The sequence below is a fragment of the Uranotaenia lowii genome, chromosome 1 (genome assembly GCF_029784155.1).
Source record: "Uranotaenia lowii strain MFRU-FL chromosome 1, ASM2978415v1, whole genome shotgun sequence".
NCBI lineage: Eukaryota > Metazoa > Arthropoda > Insecta > Diptera > Culicidae > Uranotaenia > Uranotaenia lowii.
The window spans coordinates 86406878-86426878 of NC_073691.1; the positions used below are offsets into that span (position 1 = coordinate 86406878).

General features: G+C 41.6%; 2 protein-coding genes across 2 annotated transcripts; both read left to right on the forward strand.

Moving 5' to 3' along the window:
* Positions 1-13061: 13061 nt before the first annotated feature.
* Positions 13062-16058, forward strand: LOC129737589 (uncharacterized). The gene has a single exon (XM_055728750.1). The coding sequence runs from the start codon at positions 13062-13064 to the stop codon at positions 16056-16058; it is 2997 nt and encodes a 998-aa protein (XP_055584725.1).
* Positions 16059-17006: 948 nt separating this feature from the next.
* LOC129737590 (uncharacterized) lies at positions 17007-19104 on the forward strand. The gene is made up of 2 exons (XM_055728752.1): positions 17007-17949; positions 19007-19104. Exons 1-2 carry the CDS (start codon positions 17007-17009, stop codon positions 19102-19104), a joined length of 1041 nt encoding a protein of 346 aa, XP_055584727.1.
* The last annotated feature ends 897 nt before the right edge of the window (positions 19105-20001 follow it).

Genomic DNA, 20001 nt, shown 5'->3' on the forward strand with positions numbered 1-20001 from the left:
CTATAATGCTATTGAACAGATGACATAGTACAGGTAGAATAAACGGACACAACATCTTGAGGAAATTTACTGGAATGTCGTCTGAGCCGGTCGCATTAGATTGGATTTCGTAAAGCTTTTTGGAAATATCGTTAACGGATGTGCTTTGAAAGTAGAAATCACTGTTACCATTGTTGTTATTTTCGTTGTCGTCTGCATCGAGTGCATTAGTGTAGTTTGAGTACGATTGAGGTTGTGACTGAAGAGCAAGATGTCCGTTTGTAAAAAAGTTATTTAGAACGTTGGCATCGAAGTCTTGGCTAGGAGTAGTTGTCTTGGAATTGTTATGTATTCCTTCTCTTCGTAAGTTGCACCACAGTTTTTTGGGAGGCAAGTCGTTAGAAAAACATCTGTCGGCATATCGCTTCTTAGCCTTGGAGATCAAAGTTCTGACCCTGTCGCGTATTGTGATGTAATCTGTCCATTGAGGATCTCCTTTGAACCGGTTGGGATTACGTACATAGAGCGAGTATGCTAGATCCCTAAGTGCAATGGTACGCTCTATCTCGCTGGTGATCCAGGGTGTGCGCTTATCACGGACATTAATAGTTCTTTCTGGAGCATGTGTGTTCAGAAGGGATTGGAGTTGGGTTGATAGATGTTCGGTTTTCTGATTTATATCACGAGTATCAAAAAACGGTGCAAAATCGATTCTCTGAAAATCGAGGTGTAGCTGAACTAAATCAATTCTTTCTATGCTGCGCACTTTTATACTTTGTGGAGGAGGTTTAGGGACACGAATATCAGCCACAAAATATACAATTTCGTGGTCCGAGATGGAGTTGGCAGTGGCAGTCCTTGCTTTTAACACATGTTGCGGAGTGTCTGTGATAAGCAGATCAATAGTAGTAGAGCAATGTTCGGTTATTCTGGTAGGAGGGGTACGCAAAATGGTAAGGTTGAACGATGAGTGAATCCGGTTGAGTACTAGTAAGTTTGGTGACGACTTACATCCATTTTACAACGGTATTGCATACTCATAACACTCGCCAGTCAGATTTTCTACAACGAAGCCGATCCATGACATCCTTAGGTCAAAAAAGAATCTCTTTTATTGGTCCAACAAAGGACAACGCCTTACCTAATGAAATAAAAACCATCAACAACCGTTCCACGTTCAAAATCAAAATAATACAGCTATTAAAAGAAAAATTGATTCGTTAAAAACTGTCGATCAGTTACCAGTTTTCTTCTTTTCTATTTAAATTTTTGTGAATTTTGTAGCAATTTAATTTCTTTTTGTGTGTTCCTTGTTTTTTTTTAATTATATTACTTATTTTATTAAATGTTCGCTTAGTAGTATGGGAGAGTGGGGAATCATGGGCCATTTTTTTTCGTTGTTCCATAACTTCTTTATTTAAAAAGATAAAATAAAAATAAAAAATGGTATGGTTTTCTACATTTTTAAGGTATCATAAGATATATTTAAAAAAAAATTTAATGAGTTATTTTCCTCAAATTCTGACTGTTTAAAATAAAGCAATATTTTTTGGATTTTGAAAAATGGTGGGGAATCGTGGACCACCAAATCCAAATTGACCAAATAACATGCAAAGTTTATGAGTTGACCCAAAACTGTAATTTTCTAATTAATTTTGTTATTTTAAAGCAATTTCAGATGATGAAATAAAAAAGAGAGCTGTGTATGATCGCATAGACTCCAAAACCTGGCTCGCGAACGTTTTGGCAAAATTTCTTATATAGGATGGACAAAATATTTTTCATAACTCTTCATTTGGCATGAGAAAACTTCACAGATAGGGAAAACGTATTTTAAGTTCTGAATGTGTATAAAAACATAAAAATATAGGTGATTCAAGATGTGTGGCCCACGATTCCCCACAAGCTATGATTTGCAAATTGGTTGCGTTTGTATGACTTATTGATGTTTCATCAAAAATTCCTTTTCCATGTGAAAGATCATGACAAAAATAAGATCATAAGCGTATGAGCATATTTTTGTTATGAACTTTAGGTTCCCCATCGGTGAAATTAGCGGGTGTTTTTTTAATTATGTAAGTAAATTTTTCTAACTTTTTTTAGCTTGATAAATAAAAGAAGCATATGATGTGTATTTCAGTCAACAACATATAGGAATATACGCTCACGCAAAGCGACGACGATGACAGTTGGTTTGAGATTTTTATCTCAACACACATCTGAGATATTAAAAGTGGCCTATGTTTCCCCATGGCCCACGATACCCCACTCTCCCCTACTAATATCAAATAGTGGATCTCTTTAAAGGAAATCTGTTTTCCATTGAGATCCATGTAGTATTTATTTTATTATTATCATTACTTTTCCTTGCACTATCATTTAAACATTTGAGTTCTCAGCATGAGTATAATTTTGCTCGCGTTTTTTTTTTATATATTTTGTTGCTGCCAGACCTGCTGAGAACAGGAGCGTCCATTACCAGGGGACTCAAATGCGCTTTTTTGTGTGGGGGAGTGTGATAGGCCGCTACAAAAAAAAATAAAGCAATTAAAACAAATCAATTTGAACCGAACAAACATCTGGGCTGCACTGAGAGCGCCGATTTGGTCTAGCGGATAGGCTAGCGCGAGTCTGGTTTTGGTATGCCAGGCGTTCTGGGTTCCTTAAGTGGCCGATAGTTAGGTAGGATGTGTTTCCTCATACATATAACTGACTATATAATAAGAATGTTCAATCAGTTGCCAGCTGGCCAGGTATATACACGGATGCCGGAATACCTGTAAGAAAACTAGCCCACCTGATTGACTCGTTCTTCCATAATATACCTACGTCAACACAATACATTCATCCATAACAGTTCATACGAAGTAATGGGGTCCGGGTATGGTGTACGCGTTGCATTGGAGGTTTGTCGAGCTCATTAATCTAAAGAATGCATGTGAACACATACAGAAACTGCGGTGAATCCGTGCACCCATGGTGGATAACCAACATACAACATACGTACATACAACAACAACTTTTGTCTGCAACTCCGATTCTCTACCTCCCCGTGGTGCTAGCTGGGGTGCGAGCAACCTTAGCGGAGATCGGGTACCCAACCACGGTGGATGCTTTGGTCGCATGCAGACTGAGTCAGGGGGCTTCGTACGCGTCTGTTCTCCGTGCGGCGTGCGGAGTGCAACAACGTCCTGATGGTGTTCGGGACCCAAAACAGCAACATCACGACGGTCCTCCTGCGAGATAGTGGGGTTAGCTGCGGGCCTTGCGAGCCTGTGACTACAAAAAACATAAGCAACGAACAACGGATGGAAATCGGCAAAGACCCACGCGACGAAAAGGGACTAGCGATTGGAACTTGGAACATGGAACTGCCGATCTCTAAATTTTGTGGGCAGTACCTACGTGCTCTCCAACGAATTGAAGAGCCGCAAATTCGACGTCGTAGCACTGCAGGATAGGTATGCTGGAAAGGCCCCACGGTACGAACGTACCCAGATGGTCGTGCCATCTACCAGAGCTGCGGTAACACACACGAGCTTGGAACAGCTTTTATAGTGATCGAAAGATGCAAATGCGCGTGATCGGGTGGTGGCCAATCAACTCACGAATGTGCCGGTTGAGAATCAAGGGCCGGTTCTTCAACATCAGCATTATCAACGTGCACAGCCCTCACCTCGGAAGTACCGGTGACGACAAAACGCCGCCTCAAAACGAATGGCCGTACGTAGTACCTTTTTTCAGCATGATCGCATGATCGACAGCCGGCACTTCTCGGACATCATCGACGTCAGATTCTGTCGGGGCGCCAACATCAAGTCGGACCATTATCTGGTGATGGTGAAGATGCGCCCAAAACTCTCCGTAGTGAACAACAGGCGAAAGGTCGCGGCAGACTACGCGTAATCGGTCGAAGCAGCGCTGCCGGCAGAGGGCGAGCTTGACGAAGCCCCTCTCGAGGACTGTTGGGATACCATCAAAACAGCCATCAACAGTGTTGCGGAGAACGTCATCGGTTATGTGGAGCGGTCTCGACGGAACGACTGGTTCGACGAGGAGTGTAGGAGGGTGATGGACGAAGAGAATGCAGCGCGGGCGGCAGTAGTGCAAAGAGGCACCCGTCAAAATGTGGAAAATCACCGACAGCGGAAGAGGCAGCGAGACCGACTTTTCCAGGAGAAAAAGCGCCGCCTAGAGGAGGAGGAGCTCGAGGAGCTGGAGCAGCTGCATCGTTCCCAAGAAACACGAAAGTTCTATCAGAAATTCAACGCATCCCGCAAAGGCTTCGTGCCGCAAGCCGAAATGTGCCGGGATAAGGACGGGGGTATCCTGACGGACAATCGTGAGCTGATCAAAAGGTGGAAGCAGCACATTGATGAACACCTGAACGGCGCACATGCAGGAGATCAAGACGGTGGGGGAAGGTACATCGCCGGCGTAGCCAACGACGAAGAGGAGCCACTCCCAACGATGAGTGAAGTTAAGGAAGCCATTCGCCAGCTGAATAGAAACAAGTCGGCTGGGAAGGATGGCATCGCAGCTGAACTCATCAAAATGGGCCCGGACAGGTTGGCCGATTGCTTACACCGGTTGATAATCCGCTTCTGGGACATAGAACAGCTACCGGAGGAGTGGAAGGAGGGAGTAATATGCCCCATCTACAAGAAGGGCGACAAATTGGACTGTGAGAACTACCGAGCGATCACTGTCCTCAATGCCGCCTACAAAGTGTTGTCCCGAATCCTACTCCGCCGCCTAACGCCACAAGCAAACAGATTCGTGGGAAGCCATCAGGCCGGCTTCATGGAGGGACGGTCAACGACGGACCAGATATTCACATTACGGCAAATCCTCCAAAAATGCCGTGAACACCAGGTCCCTACGCACCATCTATTCATCGACTTCAAAGCCGCATACGACACGATCGACCGTAACGAGTTATGGAAAATCATGGACGAGAACGGCTTTTCCGGGAAGCTGATCAGACTAATCAAGGCGACGATGGATGGAACGCAGTGCTGTGTGCGGATTTCGGGTGAATTGTCGATTTCATTCGAATCGGTCAAGGGGCTTCGACAAGGTGATGGTCTATCCTGCATGATGTTCAACGTGGCGCTAGAAGGTGTTATTCGACGAGCGGTGGGCAAAATGCGGGGCACGATTTTCAACAGATCCAGCCAACTTATCTGCTTTGCCGATGACATTGATATAGTCGGCAGATCATCTGCGGCGGTAAAGAAGATCTACCGCAAACTGAAACGCGAAGCAGGAAGGTCAAGATCGACGGCGACAAGCTGGAGATATTCGAAGACTTTGTCTATCTAGGCTCACTGGTGACCGCAGACAATGACACCAGCCGTGAGATCCGGAGGCGAATTATCAGCGGAAGTCGTGCCTACTATGGACTCCACAAGCAACTGCGGTCGAGAAGACTTAGCCCTCGCACGAAGTGTAACCTGTATACGACGCTCATTAGACCGATTGTTCTCTACGGGCACGAGACATGGATATTGCTCGAGGAGGACCTGGGTACACTCGGAGTATTCGAGCGACGAGTGTTAAGAACCATCTTTGGCGGAGTACAAGAGAACGGAGTGTGGAGGCGAAGGATGATGCACGAGCTCGCGCGACTCTACGGCGAACTCAGTATCCAGAAGGTGGTGAAAGCTGGCCGGATACGCTGGGCGGGACATGTTGCGAGAATGCCGGACGACTGTCCTGCAAAACAGGTGTTCGCTACGAATCCGGTAGGAACAAGACGAGCGGGGGCGCAACGAGCGAGGTGGTTAGACCAAGTGGAGCGTGATCTGCCGAACGTGGGATGCCCGAGAAATTGGAGAACGGTTGCTATGAACCGAGTGAATTTTTGGAATTATGTTCGTCAAGTTATGTCGTGAGACGGAATACTATGAAAATAAAAAATAAAATAAATAACATACAACAAACATCTGGGCTGCACTTAAACAAAGAAGAGTTCCAGAGAAACTAGTCCATCACATCGAAGAGCAGTATGAAGCATTTTCGTACAAGGTCTTGCACGACGGTGTCTTGTCCTATCCAATCCCGGTAACTGCTGGAATGAGACAATAATGCATTTTATCACCGCTATTTTGTCTCATTGTAATGGATGAGATCTTGACTGGATTGATTGACTGTAGGTAGATCAAACCGAGGAATCCTTCGACAATGCAGTAACTTAACGATCTAAACCTGGCAGACGATATTGTTTTGCTCGCTCGTAGACAACCGGATATGCGAAGCAAACTCGATGACCTCATCGAAAGCTCCAAGGTAGCATGTCTCAAAGTCAATGTCGGAAAGTCCAAGTGGATGGAGGTCAACATAACTGGGCAAGATGGTAGTTGGGCAACATGTTAAGAAAATGGAGTGCTTCTAGTATCTTGGTAGACATATTACGCTTGATGGTGGTACCACGAAAGACAGGGTTGGCCACACGCTGCGAAGAGATCAACACGAGAATTGAAGAGAGGCGCTCGAATGGAATCTAGAAGGAAATCGAAGGAGAGGCAGACCCAGAAGCTCGTGACGGCGATGATCAGCCGTCGAAATCCGAACTGTTGCCAAGAATTTCGATTGGGATCAAGTGATCGTCAACAGTGGAGGACATTCACAAATTGCACAAGTGTTACAGAACTTCTGCTTATGAAGAGAGGAATTTTCTTACTGCTTATAGCGAGTTATTGTCCGTATCGCTAAAATAATTTGACCATCGCTTTTTTATCCATTTTCTATTTCATATAGCTTGAATTAAAAAAGCCTAATCGATAGAAAATTAAAATATCTCTCGATTTGGTTATTAACATCGCCATAACTTATATCTAATTGGGATTTTTGTAGCAAATGTTGACTACATTTTCTCGATCAATAAATACGTTTAACATCTGCAACACCCTTGTTACGAGGTCCCTCGTTTGGCAGCCAACCTCGAGCACCCGTTTGACAGCAATAGTAATAGGATAGATGAGCAAAACAAAACATCAAAGAAAACGTGTGGTTCGGAGGTGAAAAACGTGTTACCGAAGTTGGTTGATTATACTTATTATAAATAACGATTATACGCGGTTTGCGAAACAGTAGTTATTCCTTGAAGAAGTGCTTGCTAAAGGTTAGTTAGTGAGGTGGTTTACTTGCCAATAGATCTTAATAAGTTGCGTTTTCCACTTATAGCGTACCGATATCAGCATAGATAACCTATAGCCTCACAGCTTAACTGCAATCTCACTCTTGTGAAGGTAATTTTATAACGCAATCAACTTAAACATTGTAATCACCTTTGCATATGTTCAGGTATCATTCATTCAGGTATTCATAGCTCCAGTCGAAGATTCGTTTGCCTTTAGAAGGATTTACTATTCATAACGGATCAGATCACTAAACGTGAGTTGCTAAAAATAATATCCTGTCATACTTACCTAACTATTCATTTCCTTACCAGGGATTTTTATTACTACAAATAAACGTGTAATGCGAATCTGGAAGATCGACTTTGATTGAGAAGATAACATTATAAAAATCCGTTTATGGTGTAAATCCAGAAAGACACAACCATAACCTCAAATGGGAGGCTTAGACAGAACGAAGATCACCGGCTTGCAAGCCCAGCAGGCAGCAGATGAAGGACAGGAAAATGCTGGAAATAGTTGTCAGCTGTGCAACAAAACCGATAACAACCGGATGGTACTTTGTGATGATTGCTCTCTGTGGCAACATTACACTTGCGCTGGTGTAACATCTCAGATTGAAGGCGAGGGAGTACCATTCAGTTGTCACAAATGCACTAAAAAAACTCGGAAGATATCTAAAAGGCAACAAAACAAAACTACTGTTGAAAAATGCTCAAACGACCATCCACCTAAGGTTAAGACTGGCAGTGATCAATGCGAAGTACGATCAAAGGCAGGAACCAGTATCTCGAAAAAGTCGAACTGAGCAGAAAAGAAGAAGAGCTGATGTGATGTACTGTTTTTTTTTAGTGCCGAGTTTTTGTTATTTTTCCTAGTGCAAAACAGTTTTAATGTGGATCTTTTTGTGTCCTTCATTGTGATAATTGTGAACATTGTTATTCGGAGTCAATGAAAAGTGGTTCCTGCGGACAACGGCCCCCCAATTGCTCGGAAAAAGTTGAGCTGGATCGCTGGATAATCAGGACTCCATTACCGCGGCTAAGTATTTTTTCATTTCGTTTTTGTTTGTGGTTACGATCACTTTCGATCGTTGCTATTGTATTGGGAATACGCGGCGTTAGCCGCTCCCGTATGTGTGCGAGTGTATGCGTTTAGTGAGTGCCTGGATGGATGAACGCGAGAGAATGAGTGGTAAGCTGTGTGCTTGTTGCTCGGGGAGAATATTGGCAACAGCTGATGAAGTTCTCTGTTATGGTTTTTGCAAGAGGTCTTTCCACGTCAGCTGTTTGCCAGAAGCGGTGTGTTCAAACTACGAATTTGTTGAGAAAAATAAGAATGTTGTTTTCGTTTGTAATGATTGTTTGGGAAATTCAAGTTTCGACAAAAATTTTAATAATTTAATTGAAATGATCAAAGTAGTTGACGCTAAAATTGAATTGTTGGATAAAAAAATGGTTTGTCAAACAGATTTTAAAAATCAAGTTCAAGACATTGTTCGTAGGGAATTGGGATCAGACTCTAAGTTTGAAAATAATCCTAGTAAAGAAGTTGTTCGATATCATTTGCGTTCAAATTCGAAAAAACGTAAACTGAATGATAATGACAAAATCTCAACGATATCCTATTCGAACGTAGTGAAATCAACTGGCGTTCAGAATTCAATAGATACTAGAGTAACTAATAAAAATCAAGTAGATAAGACTGAATTAGTCAGGAATGAACCTGATACAAAAGAAAATAAGAGCACAAAAAATTCGCTTATAAAGTTAGAAGAAACAGTTCGTTTAAAACCCTCTACTGAACAAAAAATTGAAGTTACTCGTAAAGAATTAAAGTCATCATTAGACCCAGTATCGTTGGGCGTGAAAGCAGTTCGTTACATTGAGTCCACAGGAGAAGTTTTTGTAAGATGCTGGACAAAAGAAATGGCAAATAAGTTCGTGGCTCATGCCCAGAAGGTTTTCGGGAAAAAGTACATAGTTGAGGTTAAAAAACCAGCCAAACCTAAGCTCAAGATAGTAGGATTTGAACAAGACGAAAAATTTGATGAACAGGAATTTGTAAAATTATTGCAGAAACAGAATAATTTGTCTGAGTCAGAAATTACTGTGGTTAAAATGGAAAACAATAAAAAGTGGAAATATAATCCAATGGTAGCTACAATTGAAGTTGATGCAGACACTTTTTCGACATTGATTAAACGGGGTAAAGTTAATGTTGGATGGGAAAGATGCAAAATTTTCGAAGCAGTAAGCGTATTAAGGTGTTACAATTGCTGGAAATTCGGACATAAGGCTGAGCATTGTAAAGAATCAATCTGTTGTGCTAAATGTGGTGAAGGTCACGAAAGCAAGGAGTGCAACTCCCAATATGAAAAGTGTGTCAACTGTGTCAAATTCAATAGTACAATAAAAACTGATTTGGAGAATCATTTAGATACTTGTCACCCAGCTTGGAGCTATGATTGTGAAATTTACAAACGAAAAGTTTCCAAAGCTAAAACATTCATAGACTATGGTAAATAGCAATCCAAATCTGACATTTTATATCTTAATGTGTGCGGTTTAATCAATAATTTTGATGAAATTTGCATAGTGATTAAGGAATTAAAGCCGACGGTTGTAGTTTTAGTCGAAACTCATTTGACTGAAGACTTAAATTTGAATTCTTTGAACATAATAGGCTACACCACAATACATTGCTTTTCTCATTCAAGGCATACTGGAGGTATTTCAATATTCGTTCTAAACATCTACAAAATAGACATCTTGCTTAATGCCAACATAGAAATGAATTGGATTTTAGCAGCAAAACTGAACAATGGAAAAAGACAAACAGTCATTGGAGGAATTTATCATTCGCCGAGCGCAAGCAATCTTCGTTTCTTGGACATCCTTGAAAATCATTGGCTTAATGAAATTGTTGTAGATGAAATCGATAATATCTTTTGTGGTGATTTCAATATAAATTTTAATAAAGAAACAGAGTGCCGAGATTTGAAACGTGTTATGGAAGCATACGGTTTCCGGCAAATTGTCACTGCAGACACTCGAATAACGGTATCCAGCAGTACGAGAATAGATTTGGTTTTCACAAATGTGGACAAGGCTGAAGCGACTATTATTTCGGATTATCGTGTATCTGACCATGAGTCAATAAATATTTATGCTGGGCTAGGACTTGACGATGTCGTACCTGAGATCCATAAAATAGTAAATGATTGGAGTCATTATGAAAGCAGCGAATTACGTCAGCTTCTTGAGGCAGGTTTGCCCACTTTGAGATGCGCAGACTTCAATGAGTTGGTAAGACGTATTGATCTGCTCTTGAAAAATAGTGTTAATGCACTGGTAAAACAAAAAAAAATTCGTCAAAAACTGGTACTAAATGGTACTGGTTCGGGTACTAACTGGTACTCTAGAGGTCTTAGTGAGATAAAAAGGCGTAGAGATAATCTTTATAAAAAGTTTTTAAGAACTAAATGCGAACGAACTTGGCGTAATTACAAAACTGTAAGGAATGAATACTCGCGTAAAATCAAAGAAGCAAAAAACCAATCTATTCAAGACGAGCTAGAGAGGAACAAAACCAATGGAAAGTTAATGTGGAAGTCGATAAAGCGTTTAATGAATCCAAGTGGTGCCAAACCTAAATCGATCTCGTTTAGTGGAACTGAAATCACAGATGAATCTGAAATTGCAAAGAAGTTTAATGACTTCTTTATCGATAGTGTCATGGAAATTCATGATAGCATTCCGACAAGCTCTATTGTCTGCTTGAATCAGATCACGCACAATGGCGGAGACTTTCGCACATTTGATACAATAAACACCCAAGAGTTCAATGAAATAGTGAACAATATGAAACCCACGGCGGGTATTGAAAATGTCTCTCTAAGGGTTTTTAAAGATTCTTTATCTGTTCTAGCGAGTCCGTTTCGAGATGTCATTAACAACAGTCTTCTAACAGGGATTGTACCTGATACTTGGAAGTGTTCAACTGTAGTTCCTATTGAAAAACAGAGAAATGCACGAGAGGCAACATTATATCGTCCGATAAACATGTTGGAAATCCAAGAAAAAGTGCTAGAATTAGCAGTAAAAAAGCAATTTTTACACTTTATTGAGTCTAAGAAAATACTTATTGCTGAGCAGTCTGGATTCAGAAAACATCATTCGACAGAATCTGCTGTGAATTTGCTACTTAGGAACTGGAAGATCAACATTGAAAATGGTAGCTACACAGTTGCTGTGTTTCTGGATTTCAAAAGAGCATTCGAAACAATCGACCGGTCGCTTCTGATAAATGTGTTACAAAGAGTTGGTATCAATGGAACTGTGCTTAACTGGTTTAAGAGTTATCTAGATAACAGAATGCAAAGAACAAAGTTTGGTTCATCTTATTCGCAATTCAGAGAAAATAACTTAGGTGTCCCCCAAGGAAGTGTGTTGGGTCCCTTGTTATTCATTCTGTACATCAATGACATGATACATTGTTTACAATACGGTCGTCTAAAACTATTTGCGGATGATTCAGTCTCCTACTGGAGCGGTAATGATTTAGAACTTGTTATACAAAAAGCAAATGCTGATTTGAAAAATATTGCAGATTTCCTGAAACAGAGAAAATTGTGTCTGAATCTCAATAAAACCCACTGGATGATTATTGGTAATCGCAAAATCGGAGATTGTTCAAACTTGTTGATTGATGGGTTTGCAATCGAAAGAGTACATCAAGTCAAATACTTAGGAGTACAGATAGATGAAAAGTTAAATTTTATAGCTCACATTGACTACACTATTAAGAAGATTGCCATGAAATATGGAATACTTTGTCGGATAAGCAGATATATGACTTTCTGGTCGAAAATTATTTATGTAAAATCTGTAATTATGCCACATTTTGATTATTGCGCTACAATATTGCTTCATGCATCAGATACGCAGACAATGCGGCTGCAAAGAATACAAAACAAGATAATGCGAGTGGTGATACGATGCAACCGATACACTCCTAGTGCTCTTATGCTTGATATGTTACAATGGTTGTCAGTTAAACAGAGGATTGCTTACAACAGCTTGATTTTCATCTTCAAAATGAAGAAAGGAATGTTACCATCTTATTTATTGGAAGGTCTGCAGTACGGAATGGACATACACGGGTACAATACAAGGAGAGCTCAAGACTTCAGATTACCATACACGAGAAGAGAGATGAGCAAACGTTCTGTGTTCTACAACGGACTGAAAATGTATAACAGCCTACCACAGAACATCAAAGAAAGTTCAAACTTGAATATTTTTAAGAGGTTGACATTAAATCACATAAAACAGACCATATAAAAAAAGACTAATCCTAAAAAGGATCATATAGAAGTGATGAAGATCTGACGAAGTATCAGATAGAAATTGTACGGTGATGGACATACGCGGGAGTAAGACGAATAAGTCGTACAAAATAGATAAAACAGGTAAACAATACATATTATCCAAAGGATAAACTGTCCCTCCCACTCCTAAAGATGCGTATGGGGTGGAGGAAGGTCCCCAATGGGCCTGTGGGACCATCACAAAAAAAAAAAAAAAAGAACTCCTCCTCGAAAAGGTCCGCCAAAATGTCTTTAGAAATACAGTTGCAGAAAGTGGAAGCTGAGAAGCAATTGTTGGAAGAGAAGCGAAAATTGATTGACAAGCAATTTAGTATACTGGAAGAGATAGCTGAATTGGATAATCATGAGTCCGACAACTACACCGCTCAGTCCAGATCAAAGGTTGCTGACTGGCTTGAGAACTCAAATGCATCTGAGGCTGGAAGCAAAAGGCAGGAAGTGATTGATTCTGAAGGCGATGAATCCGAATCCGACATGGATAGCACCGATGACGAGGAACAATTTTACCAGCGGGCAAATCGACACCGAAAACATCTGCCGCGGTCAAAATGAGCAAACCTAACAAAAACGACCAAAGGAACTCCTGTCTGAAACGAAACCATTTGGCAGCTCGTCAAGTCATAGCAAAGGATCTGCCATCCTTTTCCGGAAACCCTGAGGAATGGCCCATATTCATTTCAACCTACGAAAGCACGACCAGCATGTGTATGTTCACAGATGAGGAAAACCTAAGTCGCTTGCGAACCTGTCTGCGTGGAGAGGCCCTAGATGCTGTCCGTAGCTTTTTGATTCAGCCGTCAACAGTGCGAAAGGCAATCGATGTTCTTCGACTGAGATTTGGACAACCACAGTTCGTTATCGACTCCTTGAAAGAAAAGGTTCTTTCCATGCCGCCACTCAAACAGGACTCACTGAATCAATTAATTGATTTTTCTATTGCTGTCCAAAACTTAAACGCTACGATCGATGCATGTGGCCGAAAGGAGTACTCCAGAGACTTCTCTCTTATCGCGAAACTTGTAGAGAAATTGCCTTCACCTCACAATCTCGACTGGGCGCGACACCAAAGAAATTTAAAAAAGATAACCTTGGCTAGGTTCTGCGCATGGATTTCCCTCATTGCAGAAGATGCTTGTCTAGTTACGAAACCTACCGGCAAAGGTGAAAGAAACAAGTACGAGAGAGCTGGAACAACATCCAAAGCTAGGGCCTCCGTGAACGTACATGCTGAAGTATCTGACTTCGAGACCAGCGAAATAGAAAAATCCCACACTGGATCAAAGGGCTGTATTATATGCTTTAAGAATGATTGCCTTTCTCTTGATAAGTGCTCTCGATTTCAAGAAATGTCGTACGCAGAACGTTGGACAGCAGTTCACGAACATCAACTGTGCAAGAAATGTTTAAAAATCCATCGAGGTAGATGTAACTCGCCACTATGCGGAAAACAAGGTTGTAAGTACAAGCACCACCCTCTCCTCCATAAAATCTTAAACGTAGTAGCAGAAAATCTGGCGTGTAACACGCACCAAACACAAGCTCAGACAAGTCTTTTAAGATATGTGCCAGTTACATTGTACGGAAAAAGCAAACAAATACAGTGCTACGCCTTTCTAGACGATGGTTCTCACATTACGCTCCTAGATCAAGACCTTTCTGATGAGCTGAATTTGCAAGGTGAACCCCGCCCCCTTTTCATAAAGTGGACGGGTGGCAAACAAAGACACGAAGCGAACTCGCAATCAGTTAATTGTGATATCTCTGGCAACGGCAGTAGGCGCTTCCACTTGGATGACGTGCGAACGGTTCAAGAACTACAACTGCCCTATCAGACGCTCGACGTAGCTGAACTTTCGACAAAATACGGTCATCTCCGTGGTTTACCAGTCCAGTCGTATGAGAACGTTCGACCAAGAATACTGATTGGAATCAAACACGCATACGTTAGTCTCGTTCGTAAAAGTAGAGAAGGAAAACCTCATGAACCGATTTGCATCAAAACGCACTTAGGCTGGTCTATTTACGGAGGAGGTATTGATGGTGAAGTGAGTATGGTTCATCATGTCCTCCATGTGGGCGAAGAAAAGAATCACAGCGAATGTTCCCTTGATCAGGCAGTAAAAAACTTCTTTGACTTAGAAAACATGGGAATCACAAAATCAAATGATATCGTAAGATCCAAGGATGACCAACGCGCTTTAGAGCTTCTGAATGAAATGACGCACTTTAATGGTGAGCGTTACGAGACAGGCCTTCTATGGCGATACCCGAATACACATCTTCACAATAATAAGGAGATGGCTCTGCATCGTTATCACAGCCTAATGAAACGTCTAGAAAAGGATCCTGTCCTAAGAAGCTCTCTCAACGAAAAGATAGATTCTTACCTAGCAAAAGGATATATTCGAAAACTAACAAGTGAAGAGATAAGCAACCCTCGGGAACTGGTGTGGTATCTGCCAACGTTCCCTGTTACAAATCCTAACAAACCTGGGAAAGTTAGACTGGTGTGGGACGCTGCCGCAATGTACAAAGGACAATCGTTAAACTCCGTTTTGTTGACAGGACCCGACCAGTTAGTTTCCCTGATTTCGGTACTAATCAAGTTTCGCGAAAGTCGAATAGCCGTGTGTGGCGACATTCGCGAAATGTACCACCAAGTTAAAATACGAGAACAGGATCAGCACTGCCAGCGTTTCCTGTGGAAGGACAATGATGGCGATCCTAGTGAGTACATTATGACGGTCATGACCTTTGGTGCATCATGCTCCCCAAGTAGCGCGCAATTCGTTAAGAATATTAATGCCAAGAGACACGCCGAAAAGTATCCAGACGCATCGGAAATTATAATAAATTGCACTTACGTAGACGATATGTTGTTCAGTGTTCCCGATGAAAAAGAAGCAATCAACCTGGCAAAAACTGTGCGCTTAATTAATAACAACGGGGGCTTTGAAATACATAATTGGATGTCGAACGCAGCCCAGGTATTAGCCGAACTCGAAGAAGAACCTTCTTCAGGTAAAAATCTTGACTTGATATCTCCCCTTGCAACAGAAAAGGTTCTTGGCATGTGGTGGGAAACTACATCGGATTCGTTTGTTTTTAAAATCAACTGGACTCGCTTGGATAAGGCCCTTCTAGAAGGATCACGCATACCCACGAAGCGAGAGGTCCTCAAAACGCTAATGTCTATCTACGATCCCCTGGGTCTCATCTCCCACTACTTAATGTTCCTGAAAATCCTACTCCAAGAGATTTGGAGGGCTGAAGTGAGCTGGGATGAAATGATAGGAGATAAACTGAATGAAAAATGGCTTAAGTTCGTTAGGCTATTTCCGGCGCTAGAGAATCTTCGTATCCAACGCTGCTTTCACAGTTTTCATAAACTTATACCCGTAGTTGATGTGCAGCTACATACCTTTGTTGACGCTAGCGAGGATGGTATGGCTGCTGTTGTGTACCTACGCTACGCATCGGACGATACAGTTGAGTGCTCGTTAGTTGGTTCGAAAACGCGTGTAGCGTCACTCAAATATTTATAAATTCCTCGCAAGGAGCTGCAATCGGCGGTTATTGGCGCTAGATTTACGAAAACTGTTCTCGAAAAGTTGTTAACCAAAGTAAACCGATGCATTTATTGGTCCGATTCTCGAAATACATTAGCCTGGATCTCATCAGATCATCGGAAGTACAGCCCGTACGTAGCAGCACGTGTCAGCGATATTCTCGAAACCACTGTGGCATCTGACTGGCGGTGGGTCCCATCCAAATGGAACGTAGCAGACGATGCAACGAAATGGCAGCGCACCCCTGCGCTTTCATCTAATGAGAGATGGTTCTCCGGACCTGAGTTTTTACGCAACGTCGAAAAGGAGTGGCCTGTAATGCCTCTAAAGAAGTTTTCAACCGATGAAGAAATGAAACTTACCTGTAATGTTCACTTGGTACACACTCCCGGTGCAATCACTGTTACTAACTATTCGCGATGGATGCATTTGGTAAGAGTTACTGGATTCGTTCAACGATACCTCAATAATGTGTTTAACAGTAAGAACACACGAACCGGAATCCTTACTAGCAACGAGCTTCGTAACGCTGAAGAACTTCACATCCGGAACGCTCAAAGGGAAATCTACTTTGAAGAACTTCAACTTCTGCAGGCTAGAGAAAACATTTCTAAAAAAAGTCAGCTCTATAGACTATCTGCTTACCTTGACGATCGAAGAATCATAAGAATGGAAGGAAGAACAGGAGCTTGCGAATTTCTGGACGTAGAAACTGTGAATCCAATAATTCTTCCGGGGAAACACCACATCACGAAGCTTATTGTCTCATGGTATCATAAAAAATACCATCATCAGAACAGTGAATTGATTATAAATGAAATCAAACAGAAATTCTATGTATCAAATTTAAGAAGGTTGTATAAACATATTCGCAAAGATTGCCAACTTTGTAAGATACTAGAAGCGCGACCTCGTCCGCCCAGAATGGCTAGACTTCCACCTTGTCGAGTCGCTGCCTACACGCGACCGTTTACACATTGCGGATTGGACTACTTCGGTCCTCTAGAGGTGGTAGTGGGCCGCAGAGTAGAAAAACGATGGGGTGTGTTATTTGTTTGCCAGACTACAAGAGCTATCCATTTAGAAATCGCTCATCAGTTGAATACAAGTTCCTGTATAATGGCAATCCGAAATTTTGCGTCAAGAAGAGGAACGCCTGCTGCCTTTTACAGTGACAGAGGAACGAACTTCGTAGGATCATGTAGAGAGCTCCGAGAAACCCTGAAGAAGGTTGACGAAAATCAGGTTGCAGCAGAATTCACTACTCCAAGTACCTCGTGGGTATTTAACCCCCCAGCGACCCCACATATGGGAGGAAGCTGGGAACGACTCATACGTTCAGTAAAAAGAATATTGCCTCTCTTGCGCATATCCAGGCGACCAACTGATGAAGAACTACGCAACGCCTTTGCAGAGATCGAGAACACGCTTAATGGAAGACCGCTCACCTATGTTCCTCTAGATCACGATTCTCGTACAGCGCTCACTCCTAATCACTTCCTACTAGGAAGCTCGAACGGTTCTAAACCTCTGACGGATATCAACAGCGATGGAATATCTTTGAGACGAGGCTGGCAGGTGTCGCAAGTCATCGCCAACCAGTTCTGGAAGCGTTGGATACGCGACTATCTACCAGAAATCACCAGGCGAAGTAAATGGTATGAACCGGTTAAGCCCATCGAAGTTGACGACATAGTGATTATAGTTGATCCTGATTTGCCGAGAAATTGTTGGCCTAAAGGACGAGTTATAAAGATCATCACAGACGGCGATGGACAAGTTAGACGTGCATGGGTGAAGACGAAAACTTCTGTTTATGAGAGGCCTGCTGTTAAGATAGCTGTGCTCGATGTAGGTGACAACGATAGTAAGCCGAATCCTGCAAAGTAATAGTCGTCGTACTCGGGGGGGAGTGTTACGAGGTCCCTCGTTTGGCAGCCAACCTCGAGCACCCGTTTGACAGCAATAGTAATAGGATAGATGAGCAAAACAAAACATCAAAGAAAACGTGTGGTTCGGAGGTGAAAAACGTGTTACCGAAGTTGGTTGATTATACTTATTATAAATAACGATTATACGCGGTTTGCGAAACAGTAGTTATTCCTTGAAGAAGTGCTTGCTAAAGGTTAGTTAGTGAGGTGGTTTACTTGCCAATAGATCTTAATAAGTTGCGTTTTCCACTTATAGCGTACCGATATCAGCATAGATAACCTATAGCCTCACAGCTTAACTGCAATCTCACTCTTGTGAAGGTAATTTTATAACGCAATCAACTTAAACATTGTAATCACCTTTGCATATGTTCAGGTATCATTCATTCAGGTATTCATAGCTCCAGTCGAAGATTCGTTTGCCTTTAGAAGGATTTACTATTCATAACGGATCAGATCACTAAACGTGAGTTGCTAAAAATAATATCCTGTCATACTTACCTAACTATTCATTTCCTTACCAGGGATTTTTATTACTACAAATAAACGTGTAATGCGAATCTGGAAGATCGACTTTGATTGAGAAGATAACAACCCTCAACATGATTAGCACCTCACGAGTAAACTGGTCAGTTTTTAGCCAAAACATACACATATTTACATGACAAGGCATCGACATTGATCATCGCTCAAAATGGTTGAGGTTCTCCGTGTATCCCTTGTTAGATATTCCCTTTGTTAAGTTCATTGGTAGGGAAGTAGCTGCTATAAAAAATGGAAAAGAAATAAATATTCTTCACGCAAACGGTTAAACTAACAGCTTGTCCGAAGAAATTTAACCGCCACCGATCATTACGAATAATTTATTCTTTTCACCAAACGCAGCCAAAGTCCGGGGCCGCGTTTGTCCATCTTCCGCCGGGTGTTTTGTTAGTCGTCGGAGACGCTGACTGGAAATTTCTTAATTTTTTATTTTTTTCATTTTGTCTCCAGCGTTAGACCATCACCCTCTGCTCAAGACCCGCCGAATGGCCGAGGAACCTTCACTGGGTGGCTCTCTTTCATCGACCGGGCAAGGTGTTGAACAGTAAAAGGGCCGATTTGGACAGAGATAATTTCCAATAAAGATTCGATAATTTAAGCCATTCGGGAATGACCTCATCGCTGGGCGAGCTTCCGGCTGTACTTTTGGGTGTTTGGTGGATGTTATTTATGTTTGTCTCCAATGGAACACTCCGATGCCGTGGGTAAGAAGCGTCTGGAATAGCGGTCCCGCAGCCGCTTTTTCGTGGCGATAAAAAAAGCTAGACTGGAATGTGTGGAATTCAAAATGATGAGAAACTGCAGTGTAGGCGAGTAGGTATCTATTGAATGGCTCATCATATGTGATACAAAAATCATTTGAGCAATACGTTTTCAGTGATTTCATCCAAGATGCTTGATGATGATGACTGAGAACTTTAGTACGGATGTCCAATCGGGTGGCCCTTAGTTATATGAAAGTCAATACTAATGTTACAGTTCATATTATACTTTAACGATTGACACATTGAAATAAATATTTTTATTATAATTGTATCGTGTGGGAAACATTTCAATGTCATAAAAATAGATCTTCGAATCACATTTTGTTAGATTTTTCAAACAAAGTTCATTAACTCGAAAAATAAAATTTTAATTTTTTTTTTTTTGAGAAAAGGGGTTTGTTGATTTGCTCTATTTGGCGAATTTTCCTTCAACATTTGATCTACGTAATACATTCCATTTTCGAGATGTAGCTGAGGAATCAAGTATCCCCAAGGATTAAGTATCCTTATTTTCCTCTACAGCTTCAAACTGAATTTAACTGATGTAGGTTATTTTGAAAAAAAAATCTGACTATCTCCTATCTGACTATCTCCACCAAAAAAAAAATTGCTCAAAATATGTGATCAAAAAGGATAGAGAATGTGTTAGAGTGTCTTCGAAAAAAGCATCACTGTCTTTGG

Excerpts from the sequence above, each read along its gene's own strand:
- LOC129737589 (XM_055728750.1), top strand. The coding sequence starts at position 13,062 with ATGAGCAAACCTAACAAAAACGACCAAAGGAACTCCTGTCTGAAACGA.
- LOC129737590 (XM_055728752.1), top strand. The coding sequence starts at position 17,007 with ATGGCTAGACTTCCACCTTGTCGAGTCGCTGCCTACACGCGACCGTTT. Across the intron at positions 17,950-19,006 it reads CGATGTAGGTGACAACGATA|CGTTAGACCATCACCCTCTG; the intron begins GTAAGCCGAATC and ends TTTTGTCTCCAG.